Source organism: Mercenaria mercenaria, chromosome 14 (assembly GCF_021730395.1).
Source record: "Mercenaria mercenaria strain notata chromosome 14, MADL_Memer_1, whole genome shotgun sequence".
NCBI lineage: Eukaryota > Metazoa > Mollusca > Bivalvia > Venerida > Veneridae > Mercenaria > Mercenaria mercenaria.
The window spans coordinates 44,519,736-44,534,445 of NC_069374.1; the positions used below are offsets into that span (position 1 = coordinate 44,519,736).

General features: G+C 35.7%; 1 protein-coding gene across 1 annotated transcript; it reads left to right on the top strand.

The window, feature by feature from the left end:
• The first annotated feature begins 5,239 nt into the window (after window positions 1-5,239).
• LOC123537977 (uncharacterized) lies at window positions 5,240-6,532 on the top strand. The gene has a single exon (XM_045321934.2). The coding sequence runs from the start codon at window positions 5,240-5,242 to the stop codon at window positions 6,530-6,532; it is 1,293 nt and encodes a 430-aa protein (XP_045177869.2).
• The last annotated feature ends 8,178 nt before the right edge of the window (window positions 6,533-14,710 follow it).

Genomic DNA, 14,710 nt, shown 5'->3' on the forward strand with positions numbered 1-14,710 from the left:
TCTTTAAACACTAATAAGCCTTTGCAAAATCTACGTTGGTATATACCAGAAATACTGTTGTTTTTCATTCATGCAGACTTGCATTGCGATTGTTTGAGATGAAACAAACAAAACAAGGAAATTTCAAGAATGGTTAATAATGTTTTACATGCTTTTCATTTCTTATTGCAGAACATATTTGAATTTATGTAACCATTTACAAAAAAAAAGAAGAAAAGAAAAAGCAAATAAAGATTTCTGTTATCAGTATCAGCATTCTGTATGTTAAAATCTTCAAAAGCAATTCGAGCTTAACTGCCGACAATGATATCCTACCGATAAAACTTCAAATATCAATCAGACGCTGTCTTAGGATGCATGTCTTAATAACTAAAGCTTTCAAAACAGATATGCTTTTGGCCTATGCGTGATAAACAATAACATAGAAGAATGTTATCTTAATCAATGCTGTGAGATTAATTCCCTCGACGGTGTGCGTGGAGCCTGCATTTTGTTGCCTTTTTTTTTTGCACGTAGGATAAGAATGTTACTTAATTTAAAATTATTGTCTAAAACTTACCGAATCTCTTTGTTATATTTTGATTTACTAGTACCTAGAACTTACGCTTGAAAATAGTTTCTTTATAAATGAAACATAACCAGTTAATCTATACACTCTTTCCAAATTTTGAGTACTTGTTTTACTTTCATATTTATGTGCATAGGTTAATTTCATGTACATCAAAACAGTATTACACTCTTTCTTTGGTGTTCACTTTCTGTATTACTTTCAACAATCACCTTTCTCGGTCTGTTTCTAACGTTCAACTATTTATGGTATATCCTAAATTTGTTTTGAAATGTAATAGTTCAACAAGTGTTAAAAGATACAACACTATGCAAGCATGCTGCTGGACATGTAATAAACTGCATTAAAACGCATCAAAAAACTTAAAGTTTAAATAGTATAATTAAGAAACCATACCTTTTCTATTTTGCATAAAAGTAGGAAGTTAGCTAAATATGAGCTTTTTATATATCAGACAACCTGTCAGCAGTGATATAGTAAAAAGGCCTTCATAATTAACCAAATATTACTTTCGAATGTATATGAATATACCGGAAATTTCAAAAATGAAACGGCATTGGCCCAATGAAAGCGCGAGGAACGCTTTCTATTTACTTGTAGCAATATTTTACTGTGAAAGCTGTCCTACTCATTGCAAGGTGTCCCTTTCTTGTTTTTTTTCTATTGACAATAATTTTACATTTATTTCTTACTTCTCATTATATTTTTACTGTGCACTTCCTTTAATGTACTACTAAAATAGTTAATAAAATAGTTTCAGACATTACATACAGAAAACTTCAAGACAGTTTTTATGAACAAACGGAATGTTCAGTGTCCGAAGGCGTGCAACTGGAGAAATAAAAGATTTCTGCAGAGTATACCCATTCAAAATATGTAATTATTGTTTCGATGAGAGAAGACGATTTTGTTGGCATCATAATTTAATCAACAGGAAGGCATCCTGCGGATGGCAACGCTCGTCTTTGAATGTTTGACATAAGGTGATATGCAAACCGTTTATGGTTCTTGGCCTTCTTTCTCACATTCTGAAAATATTAAAATGTTTCAAAGCTATAGCATTCGAGAAAAGATATTAAAGTAAATGAGCACCAATGTTCGAAGTTATAAAAGGGAAATAAATCTGACAAAATCAAAAAAATAAAACATGTGTTTACGAGGAGAAACTGGTCCAATGAATTTTAAAACTTCCTTGGTTCAAGCAGTGAATAGAAGTTTTTTCCCCCCGTAATTTCATATAATTATACGTTAGAGAAGCACATGTTATTCTGATACCGGCTAGAGAAAGATGTAAAATATATAATAACCAAGCTACTAAATCAGACTAGCAATGTCTGTAATTGATATAATAAATTGTTAGAGCAATTGAGTTTTTTTCAGATTCTTTCTTATTTTCATCAAAAAAAGGTTGCATGAAACAATGAAACAATATAAAAACCTTTCATGCTTAACTGACAATACTTACTTTAGATTAACAGATTAATTATCGTAGATGATATTACATAAGCTATCATAATTTACAATAATTGGCAAAGATAATGTTTCGTACATCATCTTAATATGTTATAATTGCAGGTAATAAACTTTTTAATATATGCTTGGTAACAGGGTGGGTTTTACTGAAGTACCGTTGTTACATATATAAAAGACGTTATTATGCGCGCCATTATTAGGCGCCGTTGTTTTGGGTATCGCGTGACGCCGGTGACGTCTCTTGTTATGATATGTATTTGAATCAGTTGAAATAATGACTCAGTAGTGAATAGACGTTGTCTTTCTTTCTCCTACATTTAATGTCACCCCGACATTTTGGTGCCGTGACCTACGGTATTTTGGTGCCGTGACCTACGGAATTTTGGTGCCGTGAAGAGTCGAATAAATAGTGAAACCGCATTAAAGAACTTTTGAAAAAATGAATACATCAAAATTGCGTGCTGTTCTAAAAGGACATAAAGGTGCTGTAGCGAAACTTACGGCGAAGTTAGAATAAGTGACAGACGAGAGAGAAGTCGAGGAAAACGAGAATATTCTTCATTCACTGGAGAAGAAACTTCAAAGCATAAATGATCTACACGAGAAGATAATAGGCAGTATTCCAGAAGACAAAGAAGATGAAATAGAGAGAGAAGATATAGAGCAAGATGATTACATCTACATTCTACAGTTGCCGTTGGGCTCAACCGAGAATGCAGAGGTACAACCGCATGAAATATCGTCAGATATGAATAATCGTGAGACAATTTCATTTCCGAACTTTAGTGCAAATTCACAGTCTTACAACTCTGTGCATAGCTCAGTGTACCACAGACTGCCGAAACTTGATCTTCCTACTTTTAATGGCAGTATTCTTGAATGGCAATCTTTCTGGGATTCCTATGAATCAGCTATACATGCAAACCCGTCGCTTACAGATGTTCAGAAACTTAATTATTTGAAATCGTTGCTACATGTAAAACAAGATGCCTTACAAACAGTAGCAGGATTTGCCCTTACTAACACTAATTATCAGAAAGCCATATCACTTCTACATGAGAGATACGGACAAAGAGAAAAGATTATTCAAACATACATGAAAGCGCTGCTTGATATGCCTGTGGCTACATATTCATTTGCAGGTCTCAGACATTTTTATGACAATACAGAAATTTATATAAGAGGTTTAGAATCGCTGGGCCAAACAGAAGACACATACGGTTCATTGCTAGTTGAATAAATTGCCAGCAGAAATAAGAAAGAGTATGACATGTGAGCACGGATCGTCTACGTGGAGTCTGAGTGACATTAAAAAATGCTTACTTAAGGAACTTACAATTATGGATGCCGGAAATGATCTCGAGTCCCCTCTGAGTTTTACTTATTCTGCATCATTTGTGACAAATGCTAAATCCAGTGAAAGGCCGACCAATAAAAAGGTTAGTTACCAACAACCCAGATATGTGAATCAAAAGCTTTGTGCGTTCTGTAAAGGTGAGTACTCATGTGAGTACAGACTGTAAAAATGTGAATAGTTATGAGGACAGAATGAAAATTGCTAAGCGAGATCGGTTATGTTACAACTGCCTAGGAAAACACAAGATATCAGACTGCAAGTCCAGATCCGTGTGTAGAAAATGCTCCCGTCGTCATCACACAAGTCTATGTAAAGGAAAAACAGAGACCGGAAGTGATCAGAAAACCCAGAATGCACCTTAAATAGCGAGGAATCCCACATCACAAAAGACACGGACACAGTGATGTTACATTCTGCCAACACATATGCCAAGGAAGAAGTTTTACTTAAAACGGCAGTTTCTACTATGCAGTCAGAATACACAACCGCGGAAGCAAATATATTATTTGATGAAGGTGCGCAAAGGTCGTTCATGACGGAAAATATGGCGAAAAGGTTGCACGTGACCCTTACCGATAGAGAGTCTATCAAATTCGGCATTTAGATACCGCCACTATATACTTACAAACAGATGAAGGTAATATCCCAATCAACGTTCTGGTTGTACCGGAAATCACTGTTCCGCTGAAAACCTGTCAACGAGAAGTAACAAATCTCCCATACTTGCAAGGACTTTAACTAGCCCATCCACTTTCAGAAAGTGATAACTTTGAAATTTCCTTACTAATCGGTGCCGATTTCTACTGGAATATTGTGCAGGATCGAGTTATTCGTGGAAATGGCCCAACCGCAGTGCAATCTAAAATCGGATGCCTTCTTTCGAGACCGTTACATATGACTACAGAGAGTTCTCTAACTTCAGTGATGAATGCTATTACACTACACGTATCAGAGTAGACAGATCTTGAGAAATTCTGGAAGGCAGAGGCGCTTGGAACCGAAGGGCCTCGAAATGACAATGAGTACGACAAATACTTGGAAGGGAATCAGAGTTCGGCAATTACATTCAGAGAGGGAAGGTACTACACAAAGTTACCATGGAAAGAGAATCATTTACTGCTACCTAGAAATGAAGCCATTGTCAGACGTAGGACTGAACATGTAATTCGCAAATTGTCAAAAGAACCAGCTCTATTGAAAAAATATGGTGAAATAATTGCAGAACAGGAGCAACGAGGTTTCATAGAGAAGGTTTCCGAAGATGAAGTATCTGGGAAGAAAATACATTATATTCCCCACCACCCCGTGGAAAAGGTTCTGCAACTATCCCAATCAGAATTGTGTACGACTGTAGCTGTAAATCTTCACGTGATTCTGCAAGTTTGAACGACTGTTTACTCAATACCCCACCCCATTTGAATGCATTAACTGCAATACTTCTACGCTTCAGAGATCATTACCGCAGATATTGAAAAAGCGTTTCTCAACGTTGGCTTAGACGAGGGCGACCGTGACGTCACACGATTTTTCTGGCTCAGCGACCCGGATGATCCGAACAGCCCCCTGCAAGCATATCACTTCCGGTCTGTGCTCTTTGGTGCAACGTGCTCGACTTTTATCTTGAATGCAGTTATTATGAAGCATATCAACTCAAGCAATTGTAGTTTGGCAGACCATTTCCGTAATACGTTGATAACCTGATTTCAAGTGTGCCAGATGAACAGACATTAGAAGACTACTTTCACTCGGGTCAACGCGTCTTTCAAGAGGCAGGATTTAAACTTCGATCGTGGGCGTCTAATAACGAAGCTTTGCGAGATATCACGAGAGCCGAGGGCATTATGGACCAGGACCAACAGACAAAAGTACTAGGTATGCGGTGGAGTACCAAATCGGACACAATTACATACAAGAAAAGGGAATTAGCTCTTACAGACGACATACTTACTACCAAACGAGAAATCTTGAAGGAATCTTCAACTATATTCGACCCACTTGGAATACTTAGTCCCGTTACAGTCAAATGCAAAATGTTTATGCAGTCATTGTGGGAAAAGAAATTCGACTGGGACGAAATTTTACCCCAAGAAGTTATTTCAGAATGGAAGAAGATTAGGTCAGACATAGAGAAATGCATTGAAACAGAAATCCCTAGGTGTTATTTCACGAACCCGACGCCCAAAGATAGAACATTGCATATTTTCACAGATGCCAGTTTTAAAGCATATGGCGCATGCACTTACCTAGTTTCCGGGAATGAGAGTAAATTAGTCATGGCAAGGAACAGAGTCGCGCCATTAAAGCAACATACCATACCAAAGCTTGAATTAACAGCTGCAGTTATTGGGGCAAGATTGTGTGACTACATCACATCAAGTATTTACTGCAAGCGTGTGATTTTGTGGCGCGATAGTCAGATAGTCCTCAAATGGTTATGTTCACCAAAGTCACAGAAACCTTTCGTTGGAAACAGTGATAAAGAAATCATGGCATTGACAAATTCACATGAATGGCGATATTGTCCTACGGAATCCAATCCTGCAGATCTCTTATCAAGAGGAATCTCCTTCGGAAAGTTCAAATATAATACATTGTGGATGAACGGACCCTCCTGGTTGTTACATGAAGAAAACTTTCCTGTTGGGGAGGATCCTTTAGCAACATTTGTGACAAGTATTACAGATACATGTGAAGCTGTAGCAGGTACAGTCAGCGCAGAAGAACACAACGCGAATGGACTCACTTCCGGCAATGTAGCAGACATATTTAATGTTAACAGATTCAGTTCATATAAAAGAATTTTGCACGTGACAGCATATGTACTGAGGTTCATTAGTAATTGTAGAAGTACACACAAGGTACACGGAATGCTGAATTCTCTTGAAATTGATTCCGCCTCAAGAGTACTGATTGCGCATGCGCAGAAGAAAAATTACCCGGATATCATAAAGTATTTTGAGAAGAACTGTCGTCAGACGAAACCGAATCTCATCAGACAGCTTGATTTATTCATGGATGAAGATAGAATCATTCGATGTGGGGGACGAATTGGAAATGCAGCTTTACATGAAAAGATAAACTTACAGACTTTATCATTTCAAATGCACATGTTTCTAGCCTACACTCAGGTTTAGAGAGTACAGTCACGTTTCTGCGGTCGAGCTTTTGGATACCTACTATACGACAACGAGTAAAGACTATTATTCACAAATGTATCACCTGTAGAAAAGTAACAGGTCAGCCATATCGAGTACCAGACGCGCCACCATTACCAAAAGATAGACTTCTTGAAGCGCCGCCATTTACAGTAAATGGTGTCGACTTTACCGCAGCAGAAAATCAACACCGAAAATCATGATGTCTGACAACATACGTTGCAACAGCTGCTATTTTGAGAGAAGAAGTACTTAACAGCATTGGCATAACTTGGAAATTCATTCCACAACACGCACCATGGTATGGTGGCTGGTGGGAGCGTTTAATCGGTGTAACGAAAAAGTGCATTAAGAAAGTACTTGGAAAAGCGTTAGTCAGTATGGATGTTCTTCAAACTGTTATTACGGAGGTAGAATGCGTCATAAATGATCGGCCACTGACATCCGTATCGTCCGATCCACTTGATAAAGACCCACTTACGCCATCTCAACTTCTGTACGGTCAGCGAATTAACTCCCCAGTCTATCCAGATAACCGACAGGTGAACGGAGAAGAACCTAACCCACGGCTCAGCTAACAAGATGTCTAGAATAAGGTCAGCGATAATTGAACAATTTTGGTCTAAGTGGAAACACGAATATTTGACGTCCCTCAGAGAACGTCACAGAACATCCGGGAAGGAAGGCGATACCGTCAAAATCGGCGATGTTATTCAAATCCATGACGAACACAATCCTAGAAATAAGTGGTCTCTAGGAATAATCCAAGATGTTATCACCAGCGGAGATGGTCGAGTTCGAGCAGCGGTAGTGCGATCCAGTAGAGGTTCAGCGACCAGACCAATATCCAAACTATACCCACTGGAAGTAACCCCAAACGAAGATAAGAAACGCTAAGTACTAACTGATATAAACTGAGAAGTTATCATTTAAAGATGAAGTGACACTAAATTATTTTAAATGTGATCGAGGTTAATCGAGTGACACTTACGTTATTTTCATAAGTGATGAACAATTCATAATCATGAGGTTACTTGCGCGGCCCCGGAGTGTTACATATATAAAAGACGTTATTATGCGCACCATTATTAGGCGCCGATTTTTTTGGATATCGCGTGACGTCGGTGACGTCTCTTATTATGATTTGTATTTGAATCAGTTGAAATAATGACTCAGTAGTGAATAGACGTTGTCTTTCTTTCTCCTACATTAAATGTCACCCCGACAGCCGTTTCTTTTAATAACATTTTTATAGGTTCTTATCATAGTGGTAAACACCTCTAATTTTATCAAAATAAAACGTTGAATATTTACAGGTCACTTAATACGACAAAAAAAGATAATGTTGCAGGCACGGTTTGATCGGATGTTAATGTTAATGAAATGTATGGTACCGTCTTCGTCATATGGACATATGGGGACGTATCCACTTTGTTTAGTTTTATTATACTTTCTGGTACAATGATTATTGCATTATTAGAACAATCTACATGATCCAAGGCTGAGAGAGTAATAGTTCACACGGTAATTATTGTATTTTTAGTATTTCATTAAAAACTATTTTGCGCGTTTTGGAATTTTAGCAAGACGTTAATTAAGTAATTGAATATTTTGTGATAGATACTGAAAAATAGTATATTTTGTAACTGGAGTAAGGTGGTTAACATCACATACATGAACTTTTAATAAAATGACTCTCATCGCTGTTGGTTTGAAATACCACTAGATGTATAGCAGTCGTATCAGTATAGTTATTTAATTAAATTAAGCATACTTTTACAATTGACCTAAAATATATAAACTCTACACCTACGTGAATTTGCTAAAAAATATTCGAAAATATGTGTTATTTGTTATTGCAGACGACAAGTCTACGTTGTTATCTTTGTCATCCCGAATTTCATATTTTCCTCCTCTTGTTTGTATTCTTAGAGACAAAGAATGACCGAAATTATGCTATTATTGTCTAATTTCCACATCTGTTTTTCATTAAATACGAGCATTGATTTTTAGTCAAAACAGACTTTCCAAATACAAAGAGGGACGCATCTTTTATCTGTTAGCCCGTTGATGTATTCCTCTTTCTGCTGCAATTGTTTGCAATAAAAATAATAATTTGACATACGAACGACCGTCTGCCAGACGTTAATATCGTTTACACAAGTGATTTAAAGGAAACGACTTTAACTACTCGGCAACGGAAGTCGCTAATTATACAATCTGTTTGGTCTTTTAAAATTTAGATATAAATATGTATGTTCAATACCATTTCTGATCAAGTATCAACAAATTACTTATTAATTCAAATATACAATATCTTATATATAACGTGCATTCTTATCCACAGCGTTTATGTAAGAACAGATGAAATAAAATAAAGGTTATTCATATGTCTGATCGATATTTGTATAATTGCGTACATAGAAATAAAAACGTTCAATATACGAAAGGGTTTGAGTCTTAAAAAGAAAATAATTAATGATTGCTTTTCTCCTTGAAATGCTGTTGCTGGTATCTTAAGTAAATGATTCCTTCTTGCTGGCTTCATTGTGCATGAGTTTTATAGTAGTTACTAGACTCTGGACCTCCGTGACCGAATTATTTCAATATATCTGCACCTGCGGGTCCAAAATCCATGAATTTAAAATATTTCATGTTTCTGGAACGCCGACCTAGAATCTTTACATCTCGATTAAACAATAATTATGCAGTAAGCCATTTTGTATATCAAATAAACACTGATTCGTTAAATTGCCCAAGAAAAGTAGACAGTAATTGTTATTGCAGAATACAAATTAGGTTGCTTTTTAGTCTTCTAAATGGTTGATTTTTACATCTTGTTTACTTCTTTGAGACAACGATTGAGCGATAACATGGCAGTCTGTTTTATGTGAACTTGTCAAATACAACGAGAGAGGATAGTTTATTAAGTTTAATTATAAATTGATGCCTTGATGCACTGTTACGATCATTTTTTTATTGAAGAGCGAACTAACAAATGAATAAACGTCTGTCAAAAGTTGATATTTTTAGAAACTGAAGACGTTATGACGTAAGATAATAGCTGGAATATTGGCCTTTATGAATACTGTATACAAGGTAGTTTATTAATGGTATTGATATTCGAAGTCTTGAAACATGGCATTGTTTACTTTAGGGAGGGAGAGCTACAGGTTACACAAACAACACTTTGCCATCTGTTAAGAAGTCTTATGTGAAAAATGTTAACAGTATAAACGTTCTTTTTATCGGTATTTCGATTGTAGGGATAATACACGTTTTTTTGTGTATTAACGTCTGCAGAAGTCCGCTGGATTGTTTGTGGCCGAGACCGAAGGTCGAGGTCACAAACATATCCCAAGGGCTTCTGCAGGCGTTAATACACAAAACAAACGTGTATTGTCGCTATTCTTGCATAAAAAAAAAACATTACACGACGACTAAATGCATTGTTTTCATATGTGATGACTTGACGATTCCGGTACATTTTTTATTTACCATTCTTGTTGTTCTTGGAAACGGTAAACATGTTTTAAATATCCATAACCGGGGCACACATAACAACAACACTACTAAAAGCGTGATTTGAAGGTTTTTGAGCATCTTATTTTTATTTGTAGTTATTACAAACGTTACATTACACATTAATTTTGCATATAACTAAAAAAATTGATAAACAGGAACACAATTGTTTTAAGAATAACAACTATACATTCGAATTATTTTGAGTACGAACAAACAGAGTACGGATGAGTACGAAGCTAGTGACTAGCTTTCGAGGTTTATTATATTATGAATTCTGCGAACAATCAGGTAAAAACAAACCGACTGATACTAACAAAAATCATTAATATAATACCTAAAAACGGGCAATGGCACAAGTTACACGCGATACTTATTTATTCACAGTTATTTACAATAACTGAACAGACGCTTTGTAAAGGGAGTAAACTCTAAGAGAAGCTAGTGCGTACATTGATGGGGGCAGTACGTTTGGGGTTGGAAACTGATACAGCTAAACATACTATGGATTACATTGTATCTATAATGCTACAAGAAATGGTTATTATGGAAGAAACAAGATGCAGATGCCAAATATCAGTCTGCGCAGAAATACATACATACGTCCCTGGCAAAGCATTACAAAAATAAAAATCATGTATTAACAGCACGTGAATTGCCTTGTTTCGAACGATTTTTCTCCCGTTTATACATGGGCGGATCCAGTGAAAAAAGTAGTTTTTATGCAAGAATGAAATAAAACATTTCCACCAAAGGCTGAATTTACTGAGTTATCAATGAGTTTTTTAAGTAGAAACAATTCATAATGACATCAGTAACTAATATTGTTATTATACTATATACATCATACATCTGATTTTCAAATCGTTTTTGCGGGCAGCGAAGCGTGCACAGTATGCCAGGCCGCTGGATTGAAAATTTTCAGTGTAATCAAACAATGCTTTGGTGTATTTTATTGAACATAGATTAACTATATACATGGCAGTTTGTTAATTTCTTTGTAGTAAGTTTACTTCCAAAGGCTGCGTTGTTAATTTTCAAAGTTAAGCTACCTTCTGTTTTATGCTTTATGGAGTTTTAATGTTTGTTTATATTTATCTAATCATACAAATCATTCCTCTACAAGAAAAACACAAGTATGTTCGGATGCCAGAACGCTAGGCCGCTAGGCTGCTAACCTGAGGCCGCCAGACCACTAACTTCAGGCTACTAGGCCGCCAACTTCAGACCGCAAGGACGCCACGCCGCTAGACTGCCAACTTCAGCAACATGGGATAATATGGGATCGGGCATGAGTGTGCGGCGCAAGGTGGGGTATTTTTTTGGCAGGGGTGATGACGTTATACTTTATGTCATTACGACTTTCGCCATTTTGCGCTCATTGTGCAAGTCAACTGAACAGGAATAGCGTTAAAACGAGAAAGGTTTGGTGGGGAAATCGCGGGTAGCACTTTCAAATAGGTTTCGAATCATGTGCATGATATTAACACAATATATTGAATAAAAACTTACGTCCTGATTAATAATTTTTGTTTCCACTTTCATTTTCGAGCTCAAAATGACGTAGTACGATCACGTGCTTGGGCACACTGAGTATAATCTAGCGTAAGTTTAGTTTATTTCTACAGTTGTAATGACACAATGGACTGTCTCTGGCAGGGAACACTGACACAATTATTCTTTCGGTACAAAAACAGCTACGGATGCTTATACGGATGCGTATGCATCTACTTCTTTAAACTCCAGTTTCTTTCTCTCTTTTTCCCTGGTAGGTTTTTGGTAGACGTTACAAAATGCGGTGCCTTCTAAGCCCAATTTCAGGATCTTCGGATCATCTTTCTCTTAGTGGTGTTGTTTTGAAAACTAATTAGAATGGAACATTCTGTCAAATGAAAAACGCAAATAATCGATGCAAAACTCAGAACATTAAGCGCTAGATTATTATAAATATGTCACGGATACAATGGACAATGTCTATTGTTTTACTTTATATACAATGTAGACCTACATGCTTATACCAAGAAAAAGCTGAAAACAGTTTTTATTGTTGACACAAATTTACTTTACGTATTACATAACGTTATCTCTGTTCTACCAAACTGTTTGTTTTATGTCCCCTTGTTTATTGCATTTGATACAAGGACTGAACGGTGATACTACGGTTTTTATTATCTTTTCAACCCATAATTGTTTATATCTGAATAGTTAGTTGACAACTGAATTACCGCCTACCAGACGTTTATGGCAATACCCAGAGGACAACTTAAGACAAAAGATAATATCACTAACGTTGGCCTGTATAAACAAATAAATAAAAACAAATGATATTATAGTTTAAACCAAATGATTTTACTCATCGCATTTTCCTCTGTACAGAAGTCGAGTAACTGCTATTTCAGAATCAATAACAGACAAGACTAAGTGTTCTAAGTTTGTGACGATAAGACGGAAAAGCACAAAATAAGTTATCTATCATATTTAAACTTGTTCTGTCTAGTGAAAATCTAGACGGAAGTTTGGTTTTTTAAATATATTATACATTCGAGTTGTCTAAGATAGGATTCATCGAGTTTAAAATACTTTTTAAAACATGGATGCTCGACGGACCTACTGTAATTTCATTCAAAAAGCTAAAAAAAAGAAGCTTAAATCGACATTGACATTCACTGCGAAATATTCGTCCCAAAATGTAATCGAAATCCAGCAGCAACAAATATTAATAGATCACATCCATGCACCGGGTGTTTGACCGACCTACGATAATTTTATTTCGATGGATAACGACCGGGAATCGGAATGGGATCTTATGAATTGCTGTAGTGCTGTAGTCTATCCATTACTTGAGTGTGGATGTTTCTCTGTATTGTTGTATTGTCCTATTAGTTTGTTTCTTTTGAAACTTTTAACTCACGCAGCCAGTATTATAGTATTATATATAATGCTCTGACGTAAATTTCATGCTCATTCCACGAAAAGATACCAATACCCAATGCAAGCTTTATCATTCAGCGAACAACACCTGTTATGTCAAGTAATAAACATAAATGTTATATTCCTACTAACTAGGTATGTGTGTACAAATCATTTAGCTCATAGTAATAAAGTTACATAACGCATATACCAAATGTTAGAACCTAGAACAATGCTAATTATTCCTGGAAACAACTGTCATTTGACACTGTAATGCGTTTAATAGTTAATACATAATGTACGTGTAAATATATTGCTGAAAGAAAATATGTATTTTTATTTATGAAGACAATAGTACCTTTTAAAAAATAGCAGCTTCTATTATCAGGAATGAAGGACTATGCTGAAACAAAACCATACAGAGCAGTTTCGAGCGTAGACTGGCATCAGCCGTTAGAGTCATTGAATATAAAGCACCTGGCCGTAAAATCAGTCCTCTCTAATAGCACTTTCTGAAAAAATGACAATATCTCTTGCCTCTGTCTCTAACAGATCGGTTAGTTTGTGGTGGCTATTGACAGGTGCTACTAATGGCTCTTCATGAAGTTATATAACCTCAGAATCGCATTTTATAAGTCTGTTGAGACGAGCCTAGAGAGAAAATGTTTTTCTGAGAAAATAATTTAGTGTCAGTGTGAAGAAATTAATATTATTACAGACTATTTGATCTCAACAGAATTTGTAAGTCTATTTCGAGCGCAGTGCAATTCTTTTATTTGGTACATGGAATGTGTACACCTCTTGCAAGTTTCCTATATATATAATGTATTTGACATACGCACTGTAATAATTATTTTAATTAGTTGAATAAGCATTTGACAATAGTATCATGTAAACATATTGATTGTAAATCCTCATGGGCTTTTTGGCCTAATGGAATATTTGAAATAAACTTATCAAACTATATACATATATAGAGTGTTCACACATTGAGTGTTGCATTTTTGACCCACTACGATTATCGTGTTTAATTTGTCTTGCCTGTTTTATTTTACTGCCAACTTTTTAACTGAAATTTTAAAGTGTTATTTGATGATACATTCATATTGCCATGAGTAAACAATTAAGTTATGAAGTATAAACCGTGTACTTTAGACTTCATACCTTCACACTTTTTGTTCACAATCATAAATCGTGTCATTGTGATTTTAAGGGAAAATTGTGAAATATAAAAATGTGAGATCTTGAGCTTAATGATTTCATAATCATTTGGAAATATCTTTGAAACTGTTGTACCTTGAAGCATTTGATTAGTTTAGTTTAACTGTTTTTTTTTCGCAAATCCAAAGTTAATAATATGATATTTATAAAAGAAACGTTTAATCTAGTCATCGGAATGATGCCAGTTTATATTTACTTTATTTTTCTGATAACAGAACAAGCAATATATGTTAAGGCACGTTTTCCGCTATTGCCAACCCGTCGTGTTTACTGCATACTGATTGATGCAAATATACAGACAGGAAAAGTAGATTAGATATAAAGAAATTAGAATAACTCAATTTAATTTTTTCTCATTCTCCCCGTAGTGTTATTGGCGTAAATACTTATTTCTTGATGAATTTTTTTTCAGCTATTGCTGAAAATTGCCAGGAGATCATTAAGCCACATCAGTAAACACGTCAAGTTATGCCTTTCAATGATTAACCACGTGATCAGTCATTA